The sequence below is a fragment of the Hevea brasiliensis genome, chromosome 16, assembly GCF_030052815.1.
Source record: "Hevea brasiliensis isolate MT/VB/25A 57/8 chromosome 16, ASM3005281v1, whole genome shotgun sequence".
Classification (NCBI taxonomy): domain Eukaryota; kingdom Viridiplantae; phylum Streptophyta; class Magnoliopsida; order Malpighiales; family Euphorbiaceae; genus Hevea; species Hevea brasiliensis.
The window spans coordinates 61218786-61236959 of NC_079508.1; the positions used below are offsets into that span (position 1 = coordinate 61218786).

At 36.3% G+C, this 18174-nt stretch overlaps 2 protein-coding genes across 2 annotated transcripts; both read left to right on the plus strand.

The window, feature by feature from the left end:
- LOC110637181 (NADH dehydrogenase [ubiquinone] iron-sulfur protein 1, mitochondrial) lies at window positions 1-10101 on the plus strand. The gene is given in 6 exon segments (XM_058137658.1): window positions 1-555; window positions 557-621; window positions 5386-5632; window positions 7266-7560; window positions 8287-8661; window positions 8946-10101. Coding segments are annotated over 6 exon segments (2226 nt in total). The 5' UTR covers window positions 1-211; the 3' UTR covers window positions 9846-10101.
- A 1144-nt stretch (window positions 10102-11245) lies between these two features.
- LOC110637196 (uncharacterized) lies at window positions 11246-12628 on the plus strand. The gene has a single exon (XM_021787193.2). It carries the CDS (start codon window positions 11644-11646, stop codon window positions 12370-12372), a length of 729 nt encoding a protein of 242 aa, XP_021642885.2. The 5' UTR covers window positions 11246-11643; the 3' UTR covers window positions 12373-12628.
- The last annotated feature ends 5546 nt before the right edge of the window (window positions 12629-18174 follow it).

Genomic DNA, 18174 nt, shown 5'->3' on the forward strand with positions numbered 1-18174 from the left:
TCAAAGGGGTCATTATTCACAACAAACCGGGTGGGTAAAAACCGACACGAAACAGCCCCATCCTTGCGGGAGTAATGCGGCCACACGCCTGCATTTCATCTGTTCTCCTCTTTCGCTCCCTCAGAGCTCAAAAGCTCAAGCATTTCTCTGTAGATCTTCTTAACAGAGGCCTCTTCAATTTTCAATTGCCAGTACAGTGCCACTTCTTCTAATGGGGCTAGGGTTATTAGCTTCCAGAGTACTCAGACCCCACCCCAACCCTAGAAACCTCCTCCTCCTCCTCCGGTCCATCGTCATCAAGCCCGAGCTTCAATCCCCTGAACCTTCCACCGCCGCCGCTGCACCTGAACCCACACCAGATCTTCCTCCTCGAACTTCCGTTGCTGGTGCCCGGGTTCACTTCCCCAACCCGGATGATGCGATCGAGATCTTTGTCGATGGCTACCTCGTCAAAATCCCCAAGGGGATGACTGTTTTGCAAGCCTGTGAAATTGCCGGTGTTGACATTCCTCGCTTCTGCTATCATAGCCGACTCTCTATCGCCGGCAATTGTCGTATGCCTAGTTGAAGTTGAGAAGTCCCCCAAGCCTGTGGCGTCATGCGCCATGCCTGCTCTTCCTGGTTAGGGTTCTGTTTTTATGCTTCATTTTGAGCTTTTGAGTTAGTTTTTTAGTATATGACTTGGTTGATTTTTCAACTTCGTTCTTAAATGACGATATTAGTATTTGGTTATTATTATTGTTGCGATTGTATTTGATGGTTTGAATTCATAGTTGATACGTTATTTGTCTGGTTTTTCTTGATGATTTATGTATGAAAGTTTATTGTTATTATTTGCGGCTTATTTTGTTTCGTGGAAGAAATTATTTTTTAAGAAAATGTTTTGAGTGAAAATATTTTCCATTGTTTGGTATGTTTTCATATTTTGTCAAAGTTTATAAAATGACTTAAATAAGTTATTTTCCTTAAAAAGTGGCTTAGTTTTTCCTTTTACCAATATTTTAGAAAATGTGAAAAACGTTTTCAGGCGGAGCCTTGGGTTTTTATTTGTTATGCTAATTTGGCTATCAAATTGAGCTTGATGCATTTTCACTGTTGGATTTAATATTATTCTCTTAATAATCTTCTTAATATCTTAGATTTTTATGCTAATTTGATATATTTTGGCGATACAAGGTTTCCGATGCTTTGAGTGCTAATTTTGGTGGTTTTTATATGGTACATTGGGTTTTGGTTTCCTATGAATCATTTGATAATTGATACCTGGAATAATTTCTCTTTATTGTATTGTTTTTTTTTCTTCTTACAAGTCATAATCTACATTTTTTTCCAGTTTGATTTCATTCTTGAAATTATTATTTTGTCACTATTTAGTTGTTGCCTAGGTTTCTCTTCATGTATTTATTTTGCTTTAGCTCTACTTGTGGTTTTCTAGCTTATTTGATTTTTTCTATAGTTATGGAAGCATTTGTATTGATCCTTTTTACTTTCTACAGTTTAGTGACTCATTTAAATATTTAGTTCTAGGCATTTACGTGTCCATAGTAGTTTGGTTTTATTTGATTATGATTGCATTCATTGTTTTTGGTTTAGGGTTTCAGAGTGAATACTACTCAACTCAACTAAACTAAACATTTATCCTAAGAATTTGGGGTCAGCTAAATGGATTCTCTTTCTCCATTCTAAAAATGCTCGTAAATGTGTAATGCTTCTAGTCATGTTGTACTACTCTTCTCCAAGTCAATTTAGATCTACTCCTTCTTTTCCTTCTATCCTCTAATCTAATGTGCTCTACTTGTCTAACTGGAGCATCTGTATGTCTACGCTTCATATGACCAAACCACCTCAATCTTCTTTCTCTCAACTTATCTTCAATTGGCAACACTCCTACCTTTTATCTAATACTCTCATTATGGACTTTATCTAGTCCAGTATGACCACTCATCCACCTTAACATTCTCATCTCCGCAACTTTTATCTTAAACACATATGACTTCTTCAGTGCCCAACACTCACTACCATATAACATTGCTGGTTGTATGGCTATACGGTAAAATTTTCCTTTCAACTTATTGGAAATTTTGCGATCACATAAAACTCCTGTGGTGCTTCTCCACTTCAACCATCTGGCTTTAATCCTATGATTAACATCCTTCTCACATCTTTCATCTACTTGAAGGATTGAGCCGAGATATTTAAAGTGATTACTTTTGAGGCAGTACCACTCAATTCAAACTAACTCCTTCCCTATTACCAGTTCGGCCTTCACTGAACTTGCAATGCATGTATTTTGTTTTTGTTCTACTTAACTTAAAACCCTTTGACTCTAGATTATTTCTCCAAAGTTTCAACTTTCTATTGATTCCTTCTCGCGTTTCATCTATCAGAACTATATCATTTGCAAATATCATGCACCAAGGGATACTCTCTTGTATATGTTTCGTCAATTCATCTAAAACTAATGTAAAAAGGTAAGGGCTTACAGCTGAACCTTAATTCAATTGAGATAGGAAAATCTCTTGTGTCCCCTCTCACTGTGCGCACAATAGTAGTTGCTACTTCATACATATCTTTCAACACTTGTATGTACCTAATAGATACCCTCTTTTGTTCTAACACTCTCCACAAGACATCTCTTGGAACACTATCATAAGCCTTCTCCAAATCGATAAAAACCATGTGTAGATCTTTCTTCACATCTCTATATTTCCCCATCAAACTTCTAATGAGAAAGATCACTTCTATAGTTGAACGATCGGGCATGAAGCCAAATTGATTGGGAGAGATAGAAGTGTCATGACGTAGTCGATGTTCCACAACTCTCTCCCACAACTTCATAGTATGGCTCATAAGTTTAATTCCCCTGTAGTTTGAGCAACTCTGTATGCCTCCCTCATTTTTAAAAATAGGTACTAAAATACTCCTCCTCCATTCATCAGGCATTTTCTTTGAGTTTAAAATCTTATTAAACAATTTAATTAACCATGCCACTCCCATATCTCCCAAACACTTTCATACTTCAATTGGTATTCCATGGAGTCCACAGGCTTTACCCACTTTCATTCTTTTAAGTGCTTCCTTTACTTTTAAAGATCTAATCCTTCTAATATAATTCACATTCTTTTCTATTACTCTGTATTCTATATTCACGCTATTACCACTTTGACTATTGTTAAAGAGATCATCAAAATAATTTCTCCATCTTTCTTTAATGTCTTCGTCTTTCACCAACACTTTTCCTTCTTTATCCTTAATGCACCTAACTTGATTGAGATCTTGACATTTATTTTCTCTTCTCCTTGCTAATCTATAAATATCTTTTTCCCTTTTTTTAGTTTCAAGTTTCTTATATAACTTTTCAAAAGCTTGTGCTCTTGCTTGACTAACTGCCTTTTTTGCCTCTTTCTTTGCTATCTTGTATTGTTCATATACCTCATTATTATCACACTTAGGTAATTTCTTATACCATTCCCTTTTTCTTTTCACTGCCTTTTGTACTTCCTCATTCCACCATCATCTCTCTTTTGACAGTGGTCCATGTCCTCTAGACTCTCCAAGTACTTTTCTAGCTACTTCTCTAATCTTTGATGCCATCTGTATTCACATATCATTGGCCTTCACATCCAGCTTCCATGCTTTGGACTCGAGAAGCTCATTTTTGAACTTCACTTGCTTTACTCCTTTCAACTCCCTCAATTTTGTTCGAGCTACACTATTTCTTCTAATCTTACTTGAATTGTTCCTAAACTTGACATCCAAGACCACTGATCAATGTTGACTTGTTAAAGCCTCTCCTGGAATGACCTTGCAATCCTGTAATGACCTTGCAATCCTTGCATAGAGCTCTATTTGTCTTACTGGTTAAGAGGAAGTCAATTTTACTTCTATGTTGCCCACTTTTAAAAGTCGCTAAATATAAGACTCTTTTTATAAAGTAGGTATTTGCTAATATTAGGTCGTATGCCATAACAAAATCCAGGATACTTTTTCCTCCTCATTTCGACTGCCAAAACCAAAACCTCCATGAACATTCTCATTATCTTGCCCATCACTTCCTACATGTCCATTCAAATCTCCACCGATTAAAACATTCTCTTCATTCGGTATGCTTTGTATTAGATTATTCATATCTTCCCAAAATCTTTGTTTACTCTCACTATCTAGTCCTATTTGTGGGGTATAAGCACTAACTACATTTATTATTTCTCCTTCTAGTACTAGCTTTACTAGTATAATTCTATATCCTACTTTTTTCACAGCTATTACAACATCTTTCAATGTCCTGTCTATGATTATGTCCACTCCGTTCTTGTTCCTCTCATTCCCGGTAAACCACAGTTTGTACTATGAGTTACCCACTTCTTTACTTTTCTCTCATACCCATTTAGTCTCCTGAATACAAGCAATATTCACCCTTCTTCTTTCCAAGGTATCCACAAGCTCTATTAATTTTCCTGTAATTGATCCAATATTTCAAGTACCAACCCTGATTTTCCTCCTATCCTGTTTATTCCTAATTGATCTCCTTCTATGATATCTTCTATTGTTCTCTATGCCTATCTTGCGTTTTGTTCCACTATCTGTTCCACTATCTGTTCTACTATCTGTCCTATGGACTAACTTCTTTACCCACACCCGTCCATGATGTGGGAACCTTTGCTCATTTAACACCACACCCGGGTGTCGGCATGGCGCGTCGCTTTCAGTGAACGCCCTACACCCTTGCATATTTCTCACTACACCCGGGCTCCGATGTAGCGCATCGTAAGTAGAGGACGCCCCAACGTTTATATCATTTGAATCAATATCATTGGGTGTGATGAAATTTTGATGCTGGTTGTCACCTACCGCAACTCTCCTCCTTTATCGAGGCTTGAGACCGGCTAAGTACAAATTACTTAAGCGGAGTTTTAAAATGAATACTACCATATTTTACAATTGTGAACAAAAAGTATATGGTTTATAGTCGTTAATTTCTATCAGATTGACTTCCATACAACAACACAACAATAGCCAAGCCTTGGTGCTAATGAAGTGTTATTTGTCATTTATGCCATATGGTTAATGAAGTTTTCTTTCACTTAATCTTTTATATTGATTATTGTGTTTTGGTGTTAAGCTTTGCATGTTGTTTTTTGCATTGCATTATAATTTGTTTATACAATCATCACAAACTATCAATTATTGTATGAAGTGCTATTTGTCATTTTTTTCCATTTGTATATGTTCTTTTATACGGTTCAATAATTTTGTGTTTGGGTCTAGCATGGATTTAATTCTTATTTTGTTATGTTTCATTGTTCGCCAATCTAAAAACATGTATATTCTTGTGTATTTGATTTAGTTTTTAATTAGGCTTGATTTATTAGAGGGCTTGTATTTTAGGGATGAAGATTAAGACGGACACACCTGTGGCAAAGAAGGCACGAGAAGGGGTGATGGAGTTTTTGCTCATGAATCATCCATTGGATTGTCCAATTTGTGATCAAGGTGGAGAGTGTGATCTTCAAGATCAGTCCATGGCATTTGGATCTGATCGTGGCCAGTTCACTGAAATGAAGCGATCTGTGGTTGATAAGAATCTTGGTCCTTTAGTGAAGACCGTGATGACTCGGTGCATTCAGTGCACAAGGTCTGAATGTATCACAATAAATTTCTCATCCTTTCAATATGAATCTTATCATTTTTAGTTCCTAGATTTTGATTTGTGAAATGATCGCAAACCTTGTGTTTTTTCTTTTCTTCAACTTACCAAATCCACATGCTGTAGCATCCCCTAAATCTTTTTCTGCACCTATGAAATTGTTTTACTATGCCATCCTTCATGTCCCGTAAATGGAAGAACTCAATTAGTCTTTGAGCAAGATTAAGCCAGATCTGAGGCCCCATAAAACTGGTGCCTCTTCACAATGAATGAGAAGACGATAGATTTTTTTCCCCTCTTTTGTGCACAAAATGTACTTATTGACTTATGTACCATAACCATACTCAACTCAACTCAACTACTCAACTCAATTAAGCCTTTATCCCAAAAAATGTACCATAACCATAGCCATTGCAAAATTTACGTGAAGGATTTTATTTTATTTTTTAATTTTGCTTTCATGGGTATATCTTATGAATTATTCTGCTGTTCCTGATGTTCTTAAATATGGAGTTTTAGAAACAAAATCCATTATTTACTCCTTTTTTATTGTCAAAGTAACTTGTGGAAATATTTTAAGTTTTAGCTTTCTTTCTCAAATTGGAGTATTTTTGGAGTTTTTCTTTTGCCAAAATTTTCTTGTGTATTATCCTTAGTGTTCTTAAATGTGCTTGTGTATTTGTTTTGGATTTGCCTTTGCAATTAGGATGAATGCCTTATTTTGGACTTTTCACTCCATATTACAAAGAGTTACTTAATATTTTTCAGCTTCATCACCTGTTCATTCCTTGTGGGGTTGATATTAAGCTTTTTGTATCTGAGTCGATTGTCAGTTATTATATTTTTATGTTGTCATTTCTAGATTTATCTAGTCTGCTTCTTAAAGAATCTGCGGAAGCTAGTTTTATCTTGCAAGTGTTCTAACTAATCCAGAAATCCTATTTATGAACAATTTTTGAAATTTATTTATTTTTTCCCGTTTATCATTCTTTTGCTTCTCTTGCCACATTTGTCATTATAAAAGTTTTGAAGAAAATAATACCTGACTTGAGTGACTTCTATTAGTATGGGTTTGATTTATTGGAAATTCAGTTATTTTCTGAATTATGAAAGGTTTTGTTCTGTTTATTTCAGGCTTGTATTTTCTGACAAACAAATTTACTTGTATTTTAGATAAAATGCTTTGTGGTTATTATGTTTAAATTTAACATTTGATGTGGATTTGTTAATTAATTAGGCATTAGATATTGATGTTGATTGCTTTATATCGAGTAAAAATCAATTTTCAACTGTGTATAGTGCAATTATGGTCTACTCTTGATTTGTAATCTTGGCAGATGTTAAAATTGTCTTTCATCTCTTTTGCTCAGATGTTATGTGACCAAAGCTTTTGCATTTCCTGAGAGAATGTATAGGGTGACATTATGGTTTTCTTTATAAGAAAACTTGACGTTTGACATATCTAAAAAAACATGTTAGAAATATTCTTTAGCACGGAGTAATAGGGAATATTTGTGACTTTGGATTTGAGTAGTATTGGTGCAACTTGGTTCTAGTCTTGTAACAACTGAAGAAGCTTCTAACTAAGCACATTTCTTTTTTATATTTTTTGGTCCAACAGGTGCGTCAGGTTTGCAACAGAAATTGCTGGGGTTCAGGATCTTGGAATGTTAGGTCGTGGCAGCAGAGAGGAAATTGGGACTTACGTTGAAAAGCTCATGACAAGTGAACTTTCTGGAAATGTGATAGACATCTGTCCTGTTGGAGCCCTTACCTCAAAACCTTTTGCATTTAAAGCCCGAAATTGGGAGTTGAAAGGGACAGAGAGCATTGATGTTACGGATGCAGTTGGATCCAACATTCGGATTGATAGTAGAGGTCCAGAGGTCATGCGCATCCTTCCACGGTTAAATGAGGTGTGTTTGAGTAAGCTTGCAGTTCACATTATTTTTGTTGTTTCTTAGATAGTTTTAGTCAAAGCATCAAATCACTGTCTTCTAAATGTAATTTGTCTTGTGCAAAGAGGTGTCCTTAGTTTTCTGTCTAGTATTTTCTCTTCTGTGGAGGAAAATAAACTGGTTTGTCATATGTTTGGATAAAAAATAAAATTTCACTCTTATCAAATTCTTGTACTGTGATGTCACTCATGACCAGCATTACGCCATTGACAAAACTTTGTCGTGTTGATTAATAAAACTATTATAGGCTAGTTATAGTTAATTTGGATGTATCTGCCTTTTAGAGTTATCAAGATATCCTCAGTTAGATTATTATGACACAGTGGTATCCATTAACCCATTATTGGTGTTGCCATTCAAAGGGTAAGAGAGATGCTATTCAGTGGGAATTGTCGTTTTTATGATTTAGAGTTATTTATGCTATTGAATATGTTGCTTTCTGAGGCAGTGAAGCTTTTCAAATAATTTCAAGTGGTTCCTTTCGTTGCCTACAATTAAGTGCATTACAAGTACTATATACATGTATATATATATGAAATAATCTAGTTTTCCTATTCTACCTGAATTAGAATGGATTAAGAGGATGAAAGATAAACATTTAAATAATTTTGGATGTCTTTTTATTTGTTTAAGCATCTCTGATACAGGTTCATCTGTTCCTCCTGTTGGATTGGCCTATTTCAGGACATAAATGAAGAATGGATATCAGATAAGACTAGGTTCTTTTATGATGGTTTGAAGAGGCAGAGGCTAAATGATCCTATGATTCGTGGAGCTGATGGGCTCTTCAAGGCTGTGAGTTGGCGTGATGCCTTTGCTGTAGTTGCAGAGGTTATACAGCAAGTGAAACCGGAGGAAATTGTTGGAGTAGCTGGTAAGCTGTCTGATGCTGAATCCATGATGGCACTGAAAGATTTCTTAAACAAAATGGGTTCAAATAATGTGTGGTGCGAAGGAAATGGCTCAAGCCTAAATGCTGATTTACGATCTGGATATATCATGAATACCGGCATTAGTGGGCTTGAGAATACGGATGTTTTCCTTTTGGTTGGTACTCAGGTAATAATGTACAATCCTGTTTTTTTTTTATCCTTTACCAAACACTTGGATTTTAGTTGCCTTCTCTTTATATTTGCAGTTCTTATCTTTTCATTTTTTATCTCTCAATTGGGAATCTGTATGCTGTTTGTATGGGGCTTGTTTTGTGGTATATTATATTTGAGAATTTGACGTGCAATAGTGGATGGGTGGTTGGGTAGTTGTACATAATTTTCTTAAAATATGTGGATACTTTGAAGATGAGTGTGGGTTACATGATCTCATTGTTTCTGATGAATTGCCAGCCCAGGGTAGAAGCTGCAATGGTAAACGCCAGAATTCGCAAGATAGTTCGTGCAACCAATGCTAAGGTTGGTTATATTGGCCCTCCCACTAATTTCAACTATGATTGTGAGCATCTTGGTACTGGCCCTCAAACTCTTGTTGAAATTGCTGAGGGCCGTCATCCTTTTTTCTCAACAATCTTGAATGCCAAAAACCCAGCAGTCATCGTTGGTGCTGGAATCTTTGAGAGACCAGACAAGGATGCAATTTTTACTACTGTCGAGGCCATTGTGAAAAAGGGGAACATTGTGAGACCTGACTGGAATGGGTTCAATGTTTTGCTTCTCAATGCTGCCCAAGCGGCTGCTCTTGACCTTGGACTTGTACCAGAATCCAGCAATAGCATTGAATCTGCCAAATTTGTGTATTTGATGGGTGCTGATGATGTGAACTTGGACAAACTGCCGAAGGATGCCTTTGTGGTTTATCAGGGGCACCATGGTGATCATGGGGCATATCATGCCAATGTCATTTTGCCAGCAGCGGCATTCACTGAAAAGGAGGGGACGTATGAAAATACAGAAGGGTGTGCACAACAGACTTTGCCAGCAGTTCCAACAGTTGGTGATGCTAGGGACGACTGGAAGATAATTCGGGCTCTCTCTGAAGTTGCAGGGGTGCGCTTGCCTTATGATACAATTGGGGCCATCCGATCCCGGATCAGAAATGTAGCACCAAACCTCTTGAGCATGGATGAGAGAGAGCCCGCTACATTTGGGGCTTCATTGAAGCTAGAGTGCACTCAAAATGTAAGTTCGACTCCATTTAAGGCTGCTGTAGATAATTTTTACATGACTGATTCCATTACCCGGGCGTCAAAGATAATGGCACAATGCAGTGCATTGCTATTAAAGAAATGAGTGCTGGTTTAATCTTACTGATAAAATTGCGGATTGACTTTTCTTTAAACCTTCATCAAGGTATGTGAGGCTCGGTTTGGCTGAGAGCCAAACTTCCAGAACTTTGGGAGTACAATGCAATAAGTTGTTTTCGGTTTTGGTTGTTTCATTGTAACATTCTTGCCAATGTAAAACTATTTTTCCATGTAAAATGTGTAAAACTTGGATTACCTCTGTTTTGCTCAGGTTTTTGATAATGCAGGACTTTGCCGCGGAAGAGACATGCTTTAGTTGAGCAAGTTCGTCGAAGTAAGATGTTTATAGTTCTTGTATAAGCATTTGTGGATGAGTGGTATTTACATAGGAATTTTTCCCTGTAATTACAAATTAGGACAGTCCTTTCGAAATTACAATCTCATCCTTTTTAACTAGAGTTGTAAATAAGCTGAGCTGAGGCGAGTTTTGAAGAGTTAATGTTTAGATTGTGAAAAATTTTTAAAACTCAAGTTGAATGTTAATAAGTTCAAGTTTGCTTCGTTTGAAAAATGAACTAAAAACGAGTTGAGCCGAGCGGGAGCCAAGTAGAGTTTATATTGAATTAAGTTTTAAGCAGCTTGTGAGTAACTTAATTCACTTGCAGGGTAAGTTTTAGTTTTTGAGTTATAGAGTTGTAAAGTTCAAATTATATAGTTTTAATAAGCTTTCATAAAAAAAAATTAACTTAATTTTTATAAAATTAAATTTAAATTACAAGTAATTGTATTTAACAAAATATTTTATATATTTGATTATATTATATTTTTAAAAAATATATTATTTTTAAAATAGTTATAAATAAAATAATAAATTTTTATAATATAATAAAATATAATAATTAATATAAATATTTTTATAAACGAGTCTGTTTATAAGCTTGCTTATAAATTGGCTTGCAAGTCTATAAAGGAGCTGATTAATGAGTTTTAATGAATCGAATATTGTAAAATTTGAACTCAGCTCGTTTACTAAATGAGTTTAAAAATCAAGCTTAAACTCAATTCGACTTAGTTTTTATTGAATCAAAACTCGAGTAGTTTACAAATAGATTAGGTCGTTTACAACTTTATTTTTAATTTGTTTTTAGCATATGATGACAATAACATTTTATTTCAAGATTAATTTACTTTTCATAAATTGCATATTTTGTTTGATGTCAAAACAATAAAAAATAATAATAATGTAATGGATATCAATGTCTTTATTCAATAGAAGCACAATAAATTAAGTAATAATCAATGAGCTATCCAACAAAAAATCTCTTATTTTCACTATCATAACAGTAAATAATCTTAAAATATATATAAATAAAGAGATTTGGAGACTCAAACTTAAGATCTCTATTTTTTTAAAGAAAGGCTAATAAAGATACCCATGATTGATTGTAATGGATGCTCATTAGTTATTGATGAATCGAAAGAATACATCTTTTTGAGTAATATGCTAATATTAATGTAAAATCTATTATTTTAAGCACCCATGTATAATAAGAGTAAATTATTAATCTTTAAATTAATACTTAAAAACTGTCGTTTTGTGCCAATCCTAATTATATTGACCGATCTTTGTAATAAAAGCAAATTCCAACCTTAATCCTCAATTCAAATAAGGATTTCAGAATCAATTGGTAGTATCTGACTATCCGGATAATATTAGGATTTCAGAAATCCTTAACCCAATCAATTTTGAACTAGGGACTGCCTCCTGCCTAGGACTATCCTACATATATATACTCCACTAAAAGAAACAATCAGCAACTTTCTTCAATTGCCCAAGAAAAACAATGGCAACCTTATTCTCTTCTTCTTTATTCGAAATTCTGCATCCAACCCATTATAGATATCGTGTCTCCCTTAGTTCTCCACCAGAAAATCAAGACAATGACCGATTTTCCGGACCGGCAATGATAACGTTGATTTTCCACAGGTTCGATGTTTATCAGCGGTACGTGCAGTCGCTTAATGTCCATCGACCCGAATTGCCTGTTCCCAGAGAGCAAAGATTTGTCCATGTACCAGCCTGTGATTATGCAGAATCGGCAGAAGGACCTGAATGTGAGATCATGACTGCCATGGGAATCCCACCAAACATTGTCAAACAAGTTGGCTGTGAGGTTAGGAGAGCTTGTAGTGGCACTGACGTATCCATTTTCGCCGACATATACATAGCACAGGTCCATCAGCAAGAAATTGCTTATGATGATGATGATGCTTATGTTAACGATCACTTTATGGAACACGTTGGAACAATCCCTGCTTCCAGAGCATCCATTGATGGGTTAACAAGACTAAGGTTTCGTCGGGGGCCTCATGACCCTGGAGTCACTTGTGTTGTTTGCTTGGAAGAGCTTGAAGAGGAGGATGATCTGATTGAGCTGCCATGCTCACACCTTTATCATGAAGATTGCATAGTTAGGTGGCTGTTGTCCAGCCACCTTTGTCCGCTTTGCCGCTACCGGATGCCCACCGAGCAGCCCCGACTCTGTCCTTATTGCGGCACTTATGCGCACTGACCAGTGATCACCCACAAATTAACCTTTGTTCCTAGACATATACTATGAAGCTTGGGACAAAGAAAGGCTTGTTGTTTGGATCATGGAATTGAAATTGGAATTTGTAATTGCAATCCTAGTGGACTAAATATGCTTCTTCTTCTTTTTTTTTTTAAAATAAGATTTTTTTTTTTATTAATTATCCATGAAAAACTTAACAAAAAAAGCCATTCTACCTCCCAGTAATATTTAAAATATAACTATACATAAATAAATATGCTTGTTGACATGCATCAATCAGGATATTGCATCCTGGACAACTATACATAAGTTATTATCGTTGCTTGAATTTGGTGGAGTGGTTAATTCATGGGCAGACTAGGCAGTGGTGTCCATCGTTGGTTCGCACACCTAAGCGCGCAAATCTTTGCTGGAAACATTCATGAACTGTGAGAGGATTGTGGTCTCCTGGAATACTATGATCAATGGAATTTGACAGGAGGATGAAAGGGCGTGCTTAATTGGACTTCCATGATAAATAGTTACCTTTTGAATGGTGATATGAGAAGTGGCTTCACACTTTGTTGGAGCATAGAAGGATAAGACTTCAATGATGGACATGTATGCAAATTGCAATCGTGTTGACCTCAGTTTTGGAGTGTTTACAACAACTTCAACAAAGAGAACAGCTCTTTGGGTACATTCATAGTGGTCTTGTGATTGAAGCAACAGGACTTCCCAAGCAAATGCAATAAGGGTGGAACCTGATGGTGCAACATTGAAGAGTCTATCACTGGTCTACTGTATATGCCATTCTTGCTTATTTGCAGCTAGCAAAGAATATTTACTGTTACCTAATGAGGTCTAGGCAGCTTTCAGGAATTGAAGTTGCTACATGTCTAGTTTTTATATATATATATATATATATACTTAAAAGTTTTAGTTATAAAAACATTAAAATAACAATTTTTTTTTTTTTTCAAACTGTTTTTTCCAATAGTATCTAAAATATTTTTTTTTTCCCTTGAAAAGCAATTTTGATTCTCCAACATCAATGCTAAATAATCACTTAGTCTGCTGTTCTTAATGCTATCCCCATTGCCGCCAAGGAAAATTTTGTGCAGAGTGTTATAATAACTACTTATGGAATGAATGGACATGGAGAGACAGCTGCATTTAATTTAGTTGATCGAATTGTAACCGGTTAAAGTTAATATGAATAAAATGAAATTGAATGATAAATTCGATGAGTATTAATGTAAATAACCTGTCAATATAGTCTATAAATTATACTATGGTAACAACTCATTGACAAACTGTATACTGCAGCCAAGCAATTACATGCAACTATGCATGAGGTGTATGCGATGGACTCTAAGCAATACAAGTCATTTTTTCTCAATCCCTCTTCACATGCTAATGATATTCATCAAATTTGAGTTATCATCCGGAATTGCTTTTGTTAAATTCTTTTCCTTTCTCCTTAAATTTCCCAGATACTTGTATAACACTTTATTCAACCAGTTTTCTAGATATTAGGTTTCCATTAACCTCGCGTGTCAAACCAGGTCTTCCCCAGACAGATTATGCAAGTTCTTGGACATATTTCAGAGACAAAAATCTTTGCTTATTAATTAGGTAGGAAATTAGTCTTACAGCCTGTGGCATTGTCCCTTTTCTGTTCGCAAAGGATTAGAACTATCCATAAGCAATAGGCGACTTCTATCATGCTGCGCTGTCATCTTCTTCTTCTCTACTCTTCCGGCTTTTTATGGCCATTGACAAATGTGTGAGCAAATGAGGCTTGCCACCTGGTCACAAGGGACTAGGCATCAAGGTGGTCACGCTGATGGAGATGTTTAAAAACTCAAAAGTGATCTGCGGCAGATAAAGGTTTCTGTTTTGTATAGGAGCATAGAAGGAGAAACGGGTGATGCGGTGGCGGAGCTGGGCTGGAAGACCAGGCGGTATACCGTAGATCGAGATCGTGGAATTTGTCCGAGTCGTGAGGTTGGATGCATAAAAAAGCTTCTTGTTTAATGACGAGGGAAAGTTTCACTCCTATGATGGAAAAGTTCCTGTCATTCATTTTTGTCGTTGGTTGACAACAGGGAAAAGTTTCTCTCTCACGAGGGAAACATTTCACGATGATTTGAGTCTTCATTTTAACTTGCTCCCTCTTACATATTATTTTTTCTTTTTTTGAATCTTCTGAGCTACTTTGAAACAGAACTTATTGCTTCTAGTGGTGAACTCCAACCACAATTCGATAAGAAACCTCCAATTGCAGGGTGTGATTGTATCTGATGTAATGAGAATTTTCCTAGATAATTCAAAGATTTTTTTTTTCAAAAGATAAGAGATTCTATTAATGGGTATAAATCATACACGGGTTAAAGGCTCAAAAATGAGCTAAAAAAACCCAAAGGTCCAGAACCAACATAAGCCCAACTCAACCAATAAACAATCCATAGTTAGAATAAAGTCTCCCAACCCAACACTCATAGCCCAGCCCAATTAAACCAAACCCTAGCAAGGGCAAAATAGGAATAGAGCAGAATGCAGCCATCGCCACTACTGGCTCCCCGTCTTAGTTAAAGATGTGCTTGTGGAAGAGAACAGATGAGGAAGAAAATGGCAAAAGCCAAGCCAAGCTAGCAATCGAACCACAACTCATCACCAAGCCATGGGGTGCAACGAAGCCATCAACATGGAGGTTGTGCCACAAAGCTCAACGGTCTTTCAGCCTTTACGAGTCAACCACAACTATAGGCGGGTAGGGACTCCGAAGTTGCTGCACACCGAAACTTAGACCTCCGAAGGACCCAACAACCATAATACAAAACTAGCAACACAGTGTCGATACAAACCTAACATAGAACATTGTAGGTATTATCAAATCCCTCATCGATGAGCCCTTTGATAAAAAACTTTGAATAAAGTGGAGAAAAACTGTCTTTATTCAATTCAAAAAACACACACACATTACATTAACTGAGCTCCTTTTAAATAGAGCTTTTATAACAATAAAAGCGTAAAAGATGGACACCGCTAAGTCCTTTCACTACTTAACTACTTAACAAAATTAAATGACAGCTGTTGCATAAGCTAAAGACTAGGACAACCAAAGTTAAAGCACGTGTAAAATAAATAAGAGAAATTAAAAAATTAATTCAACAATCCCTCCCTTAAACTGAAAGTTTGCAAACTATCAGTTTAAAGTGCAGACACCGAGCATTTTTCTTAGCTTCTGAAATGTAGGCAACTTTAATGGTTTTGTCAAAATGTCAGCTACTTGGTCTTCACTTCTGCAATAGATGAGATCAAGGACTCCTTCTTTTGTAAGATCCCTTAGAAAGTGAAACCTCACATCTATGTGTTTGCTTCTCCCATGTAGAACGGCATTCTTAGATAGCTTAATTGCTGATCCATTATCACAATATATAGAAGTAGGTCCTTCTTGCTTGTACTAAAGTTCTGCCAGAATTTTTCGCAACCAGATTGCTTGACAAGCACACGCTGCAGCAGCTACAAACTCTGCTTCTGTTGTTGACAACGTTACAATTGATTGCTTCTTTGAAGACCATGAAATTGCTGCTGTCCCCATCATAAACACATAACCAGATGTACTTTTTCTATCATCTAGATCTCCGGCATAATCGCTGTCAGTAAATCCAACTAGACTTGATTCACAATTCCCATAGAACAACCCAAATTTAGAAGTACCTTGCAAGTATCTCAGAATTCTTTTTGCAGCAATAAGATGCAGTTCTTTTGGATTTTCCATGTATCTACTTATTTTACTCACAGCATACATAATGTCTGGCCTTGTAGTGGTTACATACATCAAGCTACCAACAATCTGTTTGTAATGTGTGCTGTCAACACTCTTTCCTGCAGGATCTTTGACAAGTTTCATTCCTGTATCCATTGGAGTACTCGCAGAGTTGCAATTTTTCATTTGAAATCTGTCTAGGACTTCTTCTACGTACTTTTCTTGAGAAATAAAAATGCCACCTGCAGATTGAGTCACTTCTATACCAAGAAAATAACGCATCATTCCAAGATTACTCATATCAAACTCATTCATCATAGACTCTTTAAACTTATCAATCATGCCCTTGTCATTACCAGTGTAAATTAAATCGTCTACATAGAGACAGACCATGAGCACCCTCCCATCATTCTCCAATTTCATAAAAAATGTATGTTCATAGGGGCATTTGTGAAAACCTTCTTTCAAGAAATAGGCTTCAATTTGACCATACCAAGCCCGTGGGGCTTGTTTCAAACCATACAATGCCTTTTTTAGTTTATACACTTTATGCTCATGTCCAACCTTAATATAACCAGTGGGTTGATCGATAAATACCTGCTCCTTGAGATCTCCATGTAAGAAAGCAGATTTGACATCCAATTGAAAGATTGGCCATGAATTTTGAGCTGCCAATGCAATTACCATTCTGATTGTGTCATGCCTTGCAATTGGAGCAAAAACTTCAGTATAATCAATCCCAAACTCCTGCTTGTAGCCTTTAGCTACTAAGCGTGCTTTAAGTTTATCAACTTCTCCTCTCTCGTTTAGCTTTGTTTTGTAAACCCACTTCACTCCGAAGGATTTTTGGCCTTTTGGAAGTTCAACTAACTCCCAAGTATTATTTTTTTCAATGGCTGCAATCTCATTATCCATTGCCTTCCTCCATTTTGACTCTTTGACAGCATGTTCAAAAGTTACAGGATCACAATTTGACTGACCAAATCCTCATTAAAATTAACTCCAGTTACCTCATAGTCCTTCATCCATGCAGGCCTTTTTCGAGTGCGAGTAGATTCAGCTGATTCAGCTTGTGCACTTGTTATTGTTGGTAGAATTTCAGAACTTGTTGGAGTTTCTTCACCAGTTGGAGCAATGTTTGATGAACTTTTAGTTGGCTGCACCTCTTCTTCAACTTCTTTGTCAAAAATAATTGGAGTTGGCTGCTGCCCACTCCAATACCAAGTATTTTCTTCGTAAAACACAACGTCTCTACTGGTCACTATCTTTTCTGTCAACGGGTTGAACAACTTGTATGCTTTAAATGTGTCACTAACACCAAGAAACACACATTTTTCACTCCTATCGTTAAGTTTCTTTCTTTTCTCATCTGGAACACGTGCAAAAGCAATACAACCAAAAATTCGAAAGTAATCTACAGCAGGTTTTCGCCCACTCCAAGCCTCCTCCGGTGTCAGATTTTGGACAGCAAATGTAGGACTTCTATTTAAGATGTGAACACTCCATTTCTGACTTGTGCCAAAAGACTTTTGGAACTCTTCCCCTTGCTAACAAGCTTATAACCATATTAAGAATGGTTCTGTTTTTCCTCTCCGATACACCATTTTGTTGTGGTGTATAAACAGTTGTTAGCTCTCTTCGTATGCCATGGGCTTGACAAAAAACTTCAAATTCTTTCGAGCAAAATTCTCCACCGCGATCAGTGCGAAGAGTTTTGATTGTCTTTCTAGCCTCATTTTCTACACACGCCTTGAAACTCTTAAATGCACCAAAAGCTTCTGACTTTTCCTGTAGAAAATAAACCCATGTTTTCCTACTGTAATCATCAATGAAAGTAATTAGATATCTTTTACCTCCATTTGAAGATGGTTTTATTGGTCCACAAATGTCAGAGTGAATCAGCTCCAAAACATTCTTTGCTCTCCATGATTTTCCTTGAGGGAATTTAGAACGATGTTGTTTGCCAACAACACATTCTTCACAGACTTTAGAAGGAGCAACAATTTGAGGAAGTCCAGTCACCATGTTTTTCTGTTGGAGAGTCTTTA